Genomic DNA, 15092 nt, shown 5'->3' with positions numbered 1-15092 from the left:
TTGCTGAATAATGTGTGCTTGTTAGATGGCAGCGGTAAGTTTAATACGTTATATATTTTATGAGTTGTTTTGGGATGCAAAGTGTTAAAAAAATACAGAGCATCAGGATTTGCTGTGATAAGCATACAGATTAGCTGTCCACAGCTGTGATTCATTACTTTCACCGTACAAATTAAAAGTGGCTGAGGGGAGGGTACTGCAAATGCAAACCACGCTTCTGTGCTGTAAAACTGAAAGGAATGAAAGAAGTTAACATAATCCATGGCCTGGTACAGCCTCAGAAATGTGTAAGGACAACACCTTACATGCTACAGTTCAGCAATCTTAAACTAGTTACTTATTCACTCTTCAGCAATAACTACAGATAGAAGTTGAGATTTAAGGTATTTTTAAAATATCTACATGAGATATTAAAACTCTTATCTAAGAAAAGGTGATTTATCAGCTGTGAAATATTTACACTGCAGATCAAGATCTCGGAGATAATAGCCGAAGCCTTGCTGGCAGAGGAGGATCACCCAGAGGAAGTCTCTCACCACGGTAAGCGTTATTTACATTGGAGAGTGCAGGCAGAGGAAATGTTTTAAGATTTGGAAACCTTGCTGTCTTTTTGCTAGTAATACTGAAGTGTTTTAAAAGCCTATGTATATAAATGTGTATACACACACGTATAAATATCTTTATTTTTATAGAGATGTATCCTTCTAAAAAAAAATCCCTAGTATGTTCAGAGAGCTAAAATTGTGCTGCAGTTTACTTTTATACCAACTGAAGTTAGGTTTGCAAATGAAGGTTTGTACGTAAGTTAGTTTACTCCCTTACTTAAGAAATGGAGACTTGCTTTAGAGGGGTTTATCTGTCGTTTAATCCACGTATGCTACTTACCTCCTCAGAATTGTTACCACGATCATATTTTAGTCATACTTGCAAGAATTCCAAAATCTCATAGACTTAACAATGATCACACTAAGATGGCGTGAGACATTAAATACAGTTAAAAATTTCATAGAAATGTTTTCTTCTCTTTCCCTCACAACTTCAAAATATGCAGCAATTCTGTTTTTTGTTCTACTGCAATTCACATCTATTAGAAAAGTTTGAGATAAGAAATCTGCTGGAACTGTATCACGTTATTTTGTTTTAAAATACTTGCTGTTAAAATTTAAATATTGTGTTTTAAATACTTCAGTAATATTTTCTGTGTATTTTAAGTGATTCTTTGCTTTTAAAGGGCTTTGTTTTCCATTCCAAATCCCATATGAATTAAATTTTATAGTGGTATTACTGCATTTTTTTTTACTTAGGGACTGACCATGGGAATTTTATCCTGAAAAGGATTTTAGGATAGCTAAAAAATGGTAGTTACCCAGGAACAGCATTGCAATAATGAATTTTATTGTTATAGCATGTGTTTATTACAGTAATTTATAACAAATATCTCCAAATTAGGTAATTTAATGTACATACCTGATGTTGTTGATCTTGTATTATATTCCTTAATTAATCAAAAGACATCTTGCTGGATGGGGTGAGATTATCCATTATCATACCTAGATGTTAGGATCATGTCATCATGGACTTGCTTTTAAGCTTTCCAACATGTGTTGCTTCCAAAATAATAAATAGAGAATTTACAAATGAGTTTAGACTGTTTTCTCATTATAAATACATATACATACCTGAGCATATAAATTGATATTTACAGACAGGGAGGTTCAGAGATGCTCTGAAATGCTCGACAGTTAGGAAATTCGAGAACTTTGGACTATATATTAAGAAATCCCCTTATGCATATATGTTTTGGTAACTGTGAGTTTTAATGCCTTCATAGCTAATATGCAAAAACTTGGTCTTTGCACAATTTGCATAGATCATAGTTGCGTTCAGTCTGTCTTTTGGTCAAATATTCGGGAAGGTAAACTTGTTAAATATGATGCTTCTGTAGAGTGTACGTTCACCATAAATACAATCCAGTACTTGCTACATTGTAAAATCCCAGCTGTTTCTGATGTGGATGGTAAAGGAGAACTGGATGATACAAAGGCCACCTCAGTCCACAACGGCAAAGCTTCCTGTAGCTGTAGCAAACTTCGCAAAGAGCAGACAGATTTTGCTTTGGCAGTAGGATTGTTCAAAAGCAAGCCAAAAACGGGAGGGGGATGGGGAGTGCTGGGTGAGAGAGGAAGGGGGAGAAATTGCTGCTGTTACAGAATTCAGAGATGGAAAAACTTAAGTCTGAAATACCTAGCATGGAAAAAATTTAGAAAACTTACTCAGTTAAGTTCAGTAGTCAGCAAATTTCACCTCTGGTTTGGGCAATAAAAAAGATTACATGTATGTCAACATTTCTGAAATGTGTAGGTAACTCCCCACCTTCCCCACTTCAATGAATAAGTAACTGATTACTTAAAATACAGTTTATAGTGAATAAAGAGTTAATCAAAAAATCTGCTATCTGGAAACTTTGCAACTCTGAATGTTACCTGCTTTATCTATTAAAATTATTTTGCTGTGAGTTCTGACTCTCTTCCTTTTGAAGCTTATGAGATACATAAATAACACACTTCTCCGAAAGAACCATGTGATTTTCAGCAGGTTGCTTAAAACAAAAACACTTGCAGAAACATTTGTTTGCTGTTGATGATGCAGTTGATTGCAGCTCTTCGGAGAAGACATATGTGACTCATGAGCTTGTATGGTCATTTCCAATTCATATTGTTGTATCTTTGTACCCCAATATAACCACAGCGTTTGATGTTTAAGCTGTCGTATTTTAACTTTTAATATACATAAATATATGAGAAATATAAATATACCTGGTATATGTGAGCTGTTTCCATTTTGCAAAGGAATTGCTGCTTTTCCCAAGGTAGCACTTAAACTTTTTTTTACCCTGTAGTTAACCTTAGATTTAAAAATGTGCTGTGTAATACCTGCATTGAAATCTTTATGTGTGCTTGTATCTAAATACAGTATTGTTTCCAATTAATGGTCTAATATTCTGAGTAACTGTACCTCAGATTTAAACAAAATACATTTGTGAAAGCAAGCAAGGTATGAAACACAGGATTCCTGTGATGGCATCAGATCAGTGCAGGCAGCACGTTTATAATCCTCTTGGAAACTATGATCAAATGCTATTTGGAATAAGGATTCAACCTAGTGTGCAGGAACCATATCCTATCTAAAGGATGAGGTAGGGGCTCAGTTGGAAGATGATGGATTGACTAATGTTGCAATACATAGAAATCTAGATTTTATTTTTTTTATTCTTCTGCTGTACAGGTTTCCAGTGAAGGATTGCAGAAGTTATACAGTCATGTATTGCTTTTTTTCTACCTTTTTGAAATTGATAGGAAACCGTCCAAAGCCTGAGAAGAATTTTGTTGGTGATTTATAATTCAAATGGCACAATCTGTTAGAGTAGCATTATGCACCCTTCACAGGCACGTAGACAGAGAGAGAGAGAAGTTGCTGAGGGAGTTGATTGGTGGTTTTCTGTATTTGGTTTTGGTTTTGTTGTTTCAGGTTTTTTAAAGTGGGTTGTTTGTGTGGACTGTAAGTGGTGTAGTACCTCTGGTTAGAATGTTTCTGCGTTAGCCTTCCTTCTTGTAGCTTCAGCACCTCCTGTAAACAGCCAGTCTTTAGGGCTGTTTTTGCCATGTCTGTGCTGAACTGTTAAATGCTGTTGTCATCTCTTGTCAAAAAACACCACCTTGGTTACTCATTCATCAGGGCTTTTTGTTTTAACAAGTGCTTTTCTTTCATTCTGTATGGAAAAGAGGAATTATTTATAAATACTTACAGAGCTCTTAAGTCACCTACTTATAACCTTTTCTCGTAAAAATCGCTTTGCCCGGGTGCCTACAAAATGCTTGGCAGTCATTAGGTAGCTAATGTGCTGTGACCACTGCTTATTACGGTAATCATAATTAACACACTGATTTCCTGAGCACTCTGTGTTGTCCTGTACTGGGACTGTGGTGGTCTTGTTGGTAAGTCTCCACTACGGGTAAACAGCATGGCTGTGACCCTGTGGTGGCACCGATTGCTCACAGTAATAAGTAATACATGAGAATCTGAGCTCAGTGGAGTTGATTAAAAAAAACACCAAACAACTGACAACAAAACCAGCAAGCAACTTTTAGTGGGCTTTGGTGTTGATCCTGTGTGAGGAATGAGACCATAAATACATGAGACCAGAAGCCTGAGTCAGAAATACACCGAACATCTGCTTTTGCTCACAAGTTAAATTTTACCCCATCCAATGCTAAAGAAGTCTTCTCCTAGGACTTGGCAGAGGTACCCATCTTTCTCAGTGGCTGAATACCGAATATTTAGTTTTCTCCTGAATGAGAAAAGACATGTGGCAAGGGGATTATTCCTTAAACTATGTGTGATTATGAATGAAAAAACAGGTATATTAAGTGTGCAGGGGACAGGCAGAGGATAACACAACTTTCATTGCATCCCTTCTGAAATAATATTTTCACGTAGTCCCTCAAAAATCTGGGTTTACATTATTGTTTTTAGAACAAGTTAGTTAGTGGAATTGTATATGGCCTTTCTATGTACTGATTTTAATAAACTGGGTTTATTTTTCCCAGTTTTCTCTGGGAAAGGTTTGAAGTTTGGTGGTGGTTGTTTTCCCCCCACCCCCAAAGACAGGTGCCCTATGTATCTGTATATAATGGTTTCCTGCTGTAGAAGTGCATGTTGTATGATTTAATTCAGTGCTGTTTGTCAGTTAGTATTTTGTTAGTCTGTATGCAAGAAGAGGTTTAGTGCGTTCTCAGTATAAATTCTCACACTGTAATAATACATCTTTCTTTTATTAAAGCACTGACAGTGTGAACTAGGAGTTCTTAGTGATGTTGGTGAATTAACTTAGTCTTGGAAACATAAGATATGTAGGTGCTAAGGGCTGATACAAAATAAGAAATTTCAACAGCCTTTTTCCAATGCATTTCCTTTCGTTCTTTTCTTTAAACAATAAATTCCAATATTTTCAACAGATCCCCTGTGAGCAGCTTGCAGATTCGCTATGATCAATCAGGGAACAGTTGTGGGGAGAATTTGCCCCCAGTAGCAGCCAGCATAGAACAGCTCCTGGAGAGGCAGTGGAGTGAAGGACAACAGTTTTTATTAGAGCAAGGCACCCCCAGTGACAGTAAGTACTCACAGTCTGTTTATTATGGCTTTTGTTAACTGCTACTTAGAGCTGCTATTCCATGCTTGTCCAAGAATTTTAACAAAATTTATTTTCTGTTGTGAATTGAAATGTAACTGTGGTGTATAGTTCTATCATAGTTCTTAATGCAGCACGTGGCATCAGTAGATGACAACTTCTCTGTGACTGTCTGCGCTTTTATGGATGGAGCGATTGTGTCAAGCTTGAGCAAGTAACTTGCAGATCCGCTGGTCAGTTGCAGGGTTTGGAAAAGAATTCTGAACTCTTAGATCCACTGGTGTCAATATTGTAGTACAGTTCCCCATTTTTCTTTATATTGTGTGATATATATTGGCATGATAATTTTTTATTGTTCTATTTTTCATTTTTACATCTAAACTGCCTACTTCTGTTGCTGCTTGAAAAGAAAATATTTACAAGTGTTAAGAAAGGTATCCTGCTGAGCTTTCGTGTCTTTGTTATGTTCTGCCTTTCTTGTGAAGTTCTCAAAGCAAGCAAATATGATTTTCTCAAGTTATGTTTAATAGAGTGGAATAGTCCAAGAATGAATACGTTAAAAGCATAAGTGATCAGGAGATCACGTGGATCTCCATATTCAACAATATATCAGTATCAAAGACAATCACTGACTTCGTTAAAAAATTTATTTGATTCCAGGTTAGGCTTTGTGTTATATTTTATTGAACATATTATTCTTTTCATTGGTAATGTAAAGTGGTATCTAGTTAGTATTTTTATGAATGGTATCCTGACAAAAATGCTAATTGTGAGGAAATTCATGCAGGGATAATCCTTTAAACATGATAGCTGGAGGACAGGTTTAGCTAAGTCTTATTGCATCTCATTTGAGCTCACTGAGGGTTCCTTTGTATGTTCTTGAAGAGGAGGGATAAAAGCTAAATCCTTGGGAAATGACCAGATGTGCCTATACCAGTAGACTTATGTCTGTAGTAGGCCCAGAGGTCATGTTAAACAAATACAATTTAGAATTTAAAAAAAAAAAAGGCTCTCCCTATGGCTTTACAGTCACACTCTAGTACTGGCTGGGAAATCCAAGTTCTGAAACCAAATCGGAGTTTGAGAAAACTGTGCTTGGTAAAAATCAGGTTAATGCAGAAGATGATGCCCTTGTGATGCAAAATGCGGGGGGGAAGAGCGGTGCTCACAGAGTGCTCCCTGCTGGGGGATTCCGAGATCGCCGCTCACGGCGCCCAGCAAGGTGGGCCTGGAGAACTTCTCGTTGGATCACCTTTTTTTCATTGTTTCTATAAGTTTAGGATTCACTGTACAAGACATTAAAGCAGAAAAAGTAGCTTTTCACACACTTGATTGTTTTTATATAAATGTTGTTGGTTGCCTGTATTTATTAGTTGAATGCATAATGGTCAAACTTTTCTATTTTATAATGTTTAAAATTCCTAATACTGCAACTGAACTGAATTTTTCCCAGCTATGCAGTTAAGCCATGCTACTAAAATACTAGTAATTTTACATTCTAATTTGGGGATAAGTTATCATGTAATGCTCTTTGCTTAAAATGAATGCTAGCCGTAATGATGCTTCTTTATCAGTTTTTAAGCCAGGGTGTAGATGTATTCCGAAATTACTATCACAACGCTATGTGCTTTTTTTCTGCACTTTAAATTACACTAAATAGATCCTAAATCTTCCCAGTAAAAGTCAGACTTTTACTTTTATTTGTATTTTCACATATGACTTAATGCTAGTCTTATTGTGATACAGAAACTAAAACCAAGTGAAGATGTTACGCTTTCATTGAATCTGGTTGTGAAATACATGCATTTTTGTCTTAGTTTTAGGAATGCTTAAATCATTACACCAACTTCAGGTTGAAAATAGGCGGTTAGAAGAACAGATAAAGAATCTAACCGCTAAGAAAGAACGGCTTCAGCTTCTCAATGCACAGCTTTCGGTTCCCTTTCCAACAATAACTTCAAATCCCAGCCCTTCTCATCAAGTGCATGCCTTTCCAGTACAAGCACGTAAGTAGAGGAGATTATTAAAGTGTCAAAGTAATTTGATCGTGTATTTATATGAAATATCTGTTTCATCCACACATGCCATTGATGGGAGATGCATATACATGTAGGATGAATATAGAACAAGTATTTGCTGATGTGTTTAAATGTTTAAAAGTCAATAGCTTTATTTATCTGAACTATTACTACTTGTTTCAGTGCCGTTTCTCTTTTACTTCAGTCTGGAGCACATCTGTTTGAATCTGTTGATTCATCAGTTGCTTAGTTAATATTTTACTATTTAGCAATGATTTTAAGGTTGAGTTTACATTTTTTATGTTTACCTTTGACATTATTTTGAAATAATTATTCTGAAACTTTTTACATGTTACAGAAATGTAACCACTGTGTGTTTTTTGAAATAATTACTTTAGCACCTAGTACTGATTCCTTGAACAGCAGTAAAAGCCCTCATCTGGGAAACAGTTTTTTACCGGACAATTCTCTTCCAGTATTAAATCAGGTAATTTTTATTTCTTTCTTCTAAACCTAAGCTTGTTACAAGTTAACTCATCCTAGTCCTTGCATTGTGCTGTTAGGTAAAATTTTAAGCGGCTGAGGGGGTTTTGTTGTTTGTTTTGACACCAGGAGATAACCTCCAGCGGACAAAGCACCAGCAGTTCATCAGCGCTTTCCACTCCACCACCTGCTGGGCAGAGTCCGGCCCAGCAAGGCTCAGGAGTCAGCGGAGTTCAGCAGGTCAATGGTGTGACAGTGGGGGCACTGGCTAGTGGTATGCAGACTGTAACCTCCACCATTCCTGCAGTGCCTGGTGTGGGTGGAATAATTGGAGCACTGCCAGCCAGCCAGCTGGCAATCAATGGAATTGTAGGGGCTTTAAATGGGGTAATTCAGACCCCAGCAACAATGTCACAGAACCCTTCTCTCACTCATGCAACTGTGCCACCCAATGCAACTCATCCTCTGCCAACCACGCTAAATAACAGGTAAGAATTTGCCGATTTTATGTTTTTCTTGGTAGTTCCTGCTGTTCTTTAGGTTAGATGTGTTTTTTGTCTTACTCCATAGGTAGTTTCTTCCTTAGCCTGTAATTGTCGAAGTAAGTTCTGCTCCTGATCTGTGAATGAAAGTGAGGATTTAATGGAAGCACAAGTAGTTTAGCTTTTGGAAATTTTGTGTCCATTTATTCCCATTTTTTAAATCAAGTCACATTCCCAAACAAATGTAATTATGTAAATCTTCTTCAGCTCATTTTTTTAGTTCAGAAAACAATATTCTTTATCCTGACAATTGTTCTTTCAGGATTAAAGGAGCACTGGAAAAGCTACCATTTGTTGCAGTAAGAAGGGGGGAGGGGGAGAAGGAGAAGAAGGGTATATGGTCATGTAATTCAAGATGTAATAGGCATAACAAAACAGAGTTGTAATACAGTTGCATGGTGTTTTCAGTTGCCTGCACTGACTCCAAAACCAACAAAATTAGTTTTTCAGGTGGTGTGAGGGATTTCTTAATGCATAAAAAGATGAATGTGCGAGTATTCGTAACAGCCCCTCACCAAAACCAGGTACCATCAGTAGCATGAACTGCTGCTGCTTGAGCTGCAAGGCAAATGGTAACAAAAGGAGACAGCTGCTTTCCAGGAAGGGGAATGGACTTCTTGGTCTGGAAGTATTTTGGGATAGAGCAGAGCCTGGGCCACCTCATTCTGGCTGCTTCCCTTCCCCCACCCCTTGTATTGTCCTTTGCTTAGGAAGGAGAACTACGGTTGAACGTAGAAAGAAACGCCTGCAAATAGGAAGTGGATTAGTTGTCTTTAAGTAGTTTATTTTTTGAGATTATGATGGATTACCCACCAAAAAAGGCATATGTGATTGAAATGATGCAAGAGATCCCTAGTTTTCCAGCTTCTTTTTTCAGTTTCTTCCCTTGCCGTTGGCTTGGCAGCTCCTGAATATTCGTGTACCATATAATTGTGTGGTATTGCTTCAGTAGGCTCATAAAATCTGATACTTCCAAGTGTATCCCATTATTTGGACGTGTTGTATTTTTACTGAAGAGCCTATATTTTTCATAGGTTGTATCATATATAACCATGAGGTTCCATAGGTTAAACAAAAGACATTTTGTTAATGAAGAACTGTCTTCTTTCTTGAGTATCAGAGGTTTGTGGGATACAGAATTTTTGCATTACTCTCCCCAAAAATTTGAGGAGTGACAAATACTAAACAAAATCAATAATATTAACCAGTTGCATAATGCTTTCCACTTTCAGTACTGCCAGAATATATTGGTTATGCTAATTACCAGTCATGCCACTGTTTTCTCAAATGATTTTATACACAGATGATTTACTTCCAATTCTTTATATTGCAGAAGTTCTCGTGTTTCTTTTTTAATATCCATCTTAACCACTGTAACTCTTCAGCGTGTAGCCTAGTAGTAGAATGCTCCAGTTCATGCAAAATACTGTAACTAGTATCTTCTTAAAAGCTCTCATTCCAACTTTAGAGTCTGGAATACTCCCAGTGATTTCCTATTTTCTGCTACAACAAGCTTATGATGTACAACTCTGCTAGCACTTCCACTTCTCCGTTTCTGTTCTGGCATGATCTCTTTCTGCACCGCTCCCTCAATAATACTAACTTAAAATTAATGTTTATATTAAATTTAAAAGTGGACATTTCACACAATTCTTCACTTTATTTAGAGTTCACCTAGATTATTTCCCAGGCCCCCTCCCTTTCGAGGTATTTCACAATTAGCCCCATTTTTTCTGAGTTTTTGGTACTTCTAGTTTTATATTTAGAAGAAAAACATTAAGGCCGAGCAAGCACTAATTGTAACTTATGCAAAAATAATTTTGGTAATGATATGTACATTCCTCATTCCTTTTTCTTCCATTACAAATGCTTCAGTGAAAAATATGAAAAAACTTTTCTGTTACTAAGGAACTAAGTTGCAAAAAGGCTCTGGGATGACTTTGAAGGAAGGGGGAAAAATTGCAAAGAAAAAAAGCATTTTCTACTGGCTGAATTGTTGGTTCTGGAACTCTGTGGGACACCTGTCACTCTTGAGTTTGATGCTGCTTCAGTGGCAACTAGTTGACTATTTCTCTAATTTTAAATTCCCCACGATATCACTGCTCTTTGAACTGCCCTGGTGGGAAGGTTAAATAGGCGCAGGCAGGCATGGAGGTTTGGTGCCATGGTCTTGTGAGTGCTCTGGGCCTGGTTAGATGGTGTGGTGGTGGTCAGATTTGGAGGTGGTTTAAATCAGGATAGGCGAGATGTTGGAAAGCCACATGACAGCGCAGCCTTACTCTCTAATTTTGGGGTATTGTTCTGTAATTAAAAGACTTGCCAGATGTTCCTGTAAGTTGCTTTTTACAGTAACTTCCCAAGATTCAGAATCTGTTCCAACAGCTTCATGTAGAAAAATAGCCCAAGTGCTCACCAGTACATGAACACTTCTTTATGCATGTTGTCCTTACTCATGTGAACTCTTTGACTGTGGGACACCAGGAGGTGAGAAAACACTGATTTGCACACTGCTGCTGGAGAGGGTTTCAAGTTGTAGGTAAAAGAGCCCACATTCATTCAGCAGAGAAAAATACTTGATCCTTTTCTGGGAAAAAGATGGCTTAATGCAGATTGCTAGCAACTGGGAGATTAAGTGATTTGAGGAAAGAGATAGGATTGTTTCTTTACATTCTCACAATCAGAGAAGACTAGGGTGGAGAGTTTCAGACTGATTATGTACCTTTTAATGAGAATCTAAAAAGGATTAAATTTATATTCCAAGCTGATCTGGTTTAGAGAAAGCTCTTATAGTGAAATCCAGTGAACTGTCTCTTTGGGAAGCTTGGGAGCTGCACCGTTTTGTCTTCTGCAGTTTGGTTTAGTTTCTAAACACTCAGATCTCAGCTGCTGACTGAGGGTATTTTCTTTCAAGTGCCAATGCAGAGCAAGAGAAGCAGGCAGAGCGATTAAAAAGAAGGGAGAACAACAGAAAAAAGCAGTGCAAAGGTAAAACATGATCTGAGAAAAAAATGGGATAAAAGAATGGAAAAAAAAAACAGCTGAGAAGATTCATTCCCATATAGAAAAATACAGAAAAAGTGAGGCAAAAGAGGAGAAGGAAACAGTGATAATTTTAGTCAGAATACTGTGGGAAACAGCATCAAAGGCTTTACCTAAGCCCAGGTACACACATCCATAGCCCTTCCTTCATCCACCAAGCAGGTCACCTTGTCATAGAAGGAGATCAGGTTGGTCAAGCCGGGCCAACCTTTCACAAACCCAGGCTGGCTGGACCTGATCCCCTGGTTGTCCTGGACATGCTGTATGATGGTACTTTGGATGATCTGCTCCATGACCTTCCCTGGCACTGAGGTCAGACTGACAGGCCTGTGATTCCCAGATCTTCCTTCCAGCCCTTCTTGTAGACAGGAATCACATTTGCCAGCTTCCAGTTAAGTGGGATCTCCCCAGTCAGCCAGGACTGATGGTAAATGGTTGAAAGTGTCTCTGTGAGCACTTCCACCAGCTCCCTTACTACCCATGGGTAGATCCCATCCCGCTCCATAGACTTCTCATTGGAAGAGGTTTCCCATTCCCTATAGGAGATAGAGGCACAGCCCACCAGGTGTTTCCCAGGCTGAGGCCATCCAACAAAGTATGAAACAAAGTTCATATGTGGCTTGCCCTGTCCCAGCAGGATAGAATGGTGATGATTTGGGGAGTTTCATATTCGCTGGTTTATACAAAGTCAAATTACACTGGAGTTGGGCTACAGTCTGCTGGCTACTGTGAAAATGCAAGATAAATACTATGTCCCGGGGAGCTAAATTATTGTAGTCTAGTGGTGTGGATTTGTGGCTGATTTAAGTTAATACTTCCTTATTACCAGTCACAACAAGCAGTTCTGTTGTCCTCTTGATCATCCTACTGCACACCTTCTTGCTGGTACAAGCACTTGTGCATCACACAGTGACCTCATCTAAATTAATAGATAAACTTTCGGTGTGTTTTGTATTGGCTTAAGTTTCACCTCAGTTCCCTTGAGATGCAGCTCATTGTGCAAGAGCCACTCTGAGGGGAGAGGACAGAAGTGTACAGCTGAAAGGGAAATACTGAATGTGTCAATAGTGAGATAAACCGATCATGAAACTACAACATAATATTTTAATGGGTGTTTTAAACTGGTAGAAGCTACCTCTGGTACTGAAAGAGTAAATCCAGCTGTCTTCCTGGTCCTCTGTTCCTGACACACCCTCGTTCATGCTGCTGGTCTTGCAGTCAACTGGCACAGGTGAAGAAACCCTTTATTTCCAGACTAGTTGTCAGCTGGATCTGTGCCCTGCCCGGTTTCCTCAGTATCTGCAGAAAATTACATGTAGGCATGAAAATAGGGACAGGGAGTGAAGTAGTTGGCAAGTGCAGAGGCAGCTTCATTCCATGGCAGCATTCACAGACCGAAGGTGTTTGCTAAATTACGACAAGGCTGGGAACAGTGAGTGATTTGAATGTCACAAAGGATGGGAATTAGAAGGAAACCAAGGCAAAGGAAATGCTTGGTAACTAAGTGTTAAAGATTGGCAAGAGCTGTCTTACAATATAAAATCTGGACTTTCTGTATAAAGTATTTGGAAAAAATGTAGAAGTGGTAATTATTATCTGAGTTTCAAATAACGTGCATGGAGTAGACATGTTACAGGCAGGATGTTGCTGTTGCTCAGTATAAATGAGACTTGGGGTAGGCATGTGTCAAAAATGCAACTGGACAGACAGACAATTTAATATTTATGCAGTCAAAATGCTAAATAGGGACTGTCTGTGTACATCTCTGCTTTAATGGAAAGTTGAAGTAAAAAGTTCCCATATTTTCATATAAACTACAGTATTACCCTGTCAAACCCTACAGTGCCTCGGGACTAGGATTGCTTTCTGACCAACAGAGACAACTTTTACTCCATCAACAGCACCAGCAATTTCAGCAATTACTAAGTACCCAGCAACTCACATCAGTAAGTTTTCCAGTTAATCATGATTTATTGCGCTATTGTATTCTAAGGCATGGAAAAACTCCTCAGCCTAACAGACATACTAGAAATGTGTTGAACTTGATATTAAAGGCTTTGATAATATTTTAGTTTTTCAGTTACTTCAACCTTTTTGATGATAGTCATGTTAAATGAGAGGATGTTATTGGGCTGTGTGAATGGCTACAAGAATCATTCCCTAGTGCCTTCAGTTTCATTTTGTCCTGTGTGGACGTGGAGGCTTGTCTCTCTCAGCTGTGGGCATCAGAGTTTGGGACCATTTTAACAACATCCTGGGAATTATTCTCTGATTCCACTAGAACAGTAGAACAAGATTTTTGGATATCATTTTGTGGGCTGCCTTTGCTCTGTTTGCAGTATTCATATAGGCCCGTAGGCAGCTGGTTTGACTATTTGTATTGTTAGTTGTGTAGTTTTAGTACATGGTATGTTTGTTCTGACAGGCCTGATGAAGCCAGCAGGCTTAGCTGAGCTTCTGCTGATTTCAGGAAATCTTAGAGGATTCTTCTCTTTCCCCCAGTCTCATGGAACTTCATTAGTGTAACCTAAATTAGCTGGGATTAGGTTAACGGTTGCACTGAGTGAAGATCTGGATAAGCAGGAACCCAGGGAGGAGCTATTTTTCAGTAATTAATTATTGATTTTTTTTTTCCTTCCTCCTCCCTCTCCTCATATTACTCAAGGAACATCAGGCCCTTTTGTATCAATTAGTACAGCAGCAACATCACCATCACCAACACCATCAGTCTGAAGTACAGCAATTGCAGATTACTGGAGGAGCACAGATACCCATAAACAACTTACTCTCAGGCACACAGGCCTCACCACTTAATGCAGCTGCTACCAACCCATTCCTTACAATTCATGGAGATAACGCAGCTCAGAAGGTGACAGTAAGTATCCTTCTCACCTCACTTTTAATGCAGTGCCTCCAGGAGGTAACCAAAAGAAGCAGGTTACGTGCCTGTATTCACAAACCAAGGATGTGGTGGATTTTTTCTTTGTTTTTTCTTGAGCCATGGGCTGCACTTACTGAGGCTCAGAACTCTGTGAACTTGTAGTCACACAGAACCTGTCTGGTGCACACTCTTGCTTCCCTGGATCAGGACACCAGTCCAGTGACCTTTGCCTTCCCCTTGTAGTTAAAACTGCAGCCCTAGTCCTCCTCACCCCACTTCTTCCCCAGAGTTTGTCCACTGTTTTGTGGATCATTCCTGTTATCCCCTTACTTGACAAGTTTGCCCTGGCCAGGCCTCAGGCACTGTGGAGCTGCAGAGATTAGTTGATGACTTGAGTGGTGAGGAGCCCTTAGCTGGGAAGGTGGAATATGTGTCAGGAGAATGGGCTGAGTGCGTCTTGGCTCTGGCCTGGGAAAATGGGGCTGTTCTCTGGGAAGCTGAGCGGCTCCTTTGCTTGATAGAGTAATAAAACCTTTCCTAGACAGAGAAAGAAACAAGACACATTTTTTTTCTGGCAAAGATATTCCATTATCTTGAGTATTTGTCCATAATCTCCATTGCCAAGATGGGAATTCTTTCTTCAAGAAGTCAGAAAATAAAATTCATTCTCTTAAGGATCATACAATTAAGATAAGAGAGGATGAAGGGAACTTGGAAAAACAAAAGATGAACAGATGAATAGAGCCGGAAGTCATAAAGTTCCAGTATTTCTTGGAGAAGACATCAAGTGGCAGTGGTAGAGGAAATAAAGGAGCTTGTATGCAGAACCAGGTAGGGAAAGTCTGGGCTACAAATCAGTCCCCTCTCTGCTCCCCAGTCCCAAAGCCTCCAGCTGCTTCAGGAGCACTGTAGTGGAGAACTCAGGCTGGGCTTCTGGGGTA

The 15092-nt window shown here is 38.8% G+C and overlaps 1 protein-coding gene across 8 annotated transcripts in view; it reads left to right on the top strand.

Moving 5' to 3' along the window:
• Window positions 1–15092, top strand: part of MLLT10 (MLLT10 histone lysine methyltransferase DOT1L cofactor) — a 127495-nt gene that overhangs the window by 109494 nt on the left and 2909 nt on the right. For 6 of the 8 annotated variants that reach the window (XM_027887592.1, XM_027887593.1, XM_027887595.1 and 3 more), the window contains 7 exons: window positions 468–540; window positions 5016–5170; window positions 7006–7194; window positions 7605–7693; window positions 7819–8177; window positions 13114–13216; window positions 13936–14145. In XM_027887592.1, coding sequence (XP_027743393.1) covers window positions 468–540; window positions 5016–5170; window positions 7006–7194; window positions 7605–7693; window positions 7819–8177; window positions 13114–13216; window positions 13936–14145 — 1178 coding nt within the window. Of the gene's footprint in view, window positions 1–467; window positions 541–5015; window positions 5171–7005; window positions 7195–7604; window positions 7694–7818; window positions 8178–11142; window positions 11514–13113; window positions 13217–13935; window positions 14146–15092 lie in introns of those variants that run through there. The other 2 variants (XM_027887597.1, XM_027887598.1) reach the window with 2 other exon arrangements.

This window comes from Empidonax traillii, unplaced genomic scaffold, assembly GCF_003031625.1.
Source record: "Empidonax traillii isolate 1590-97213 ecotype Southwest subspecies unplaced genomic scaffold, ASM303162v1 scaffold217:size1918799, whole genome shotgun sequence".
In the NCBI taxonomy this organism is placed as follows: Eukaryota; Metazoa; Chordata; class Aves; order Passeriformes; family Tyrannidae; genus Empidonax; species Empidonax traillii.
Note: the sequence above shows the minus strand (reverse complement) of the source record. Positions and strands in the feature narration are given on the sequence as shown.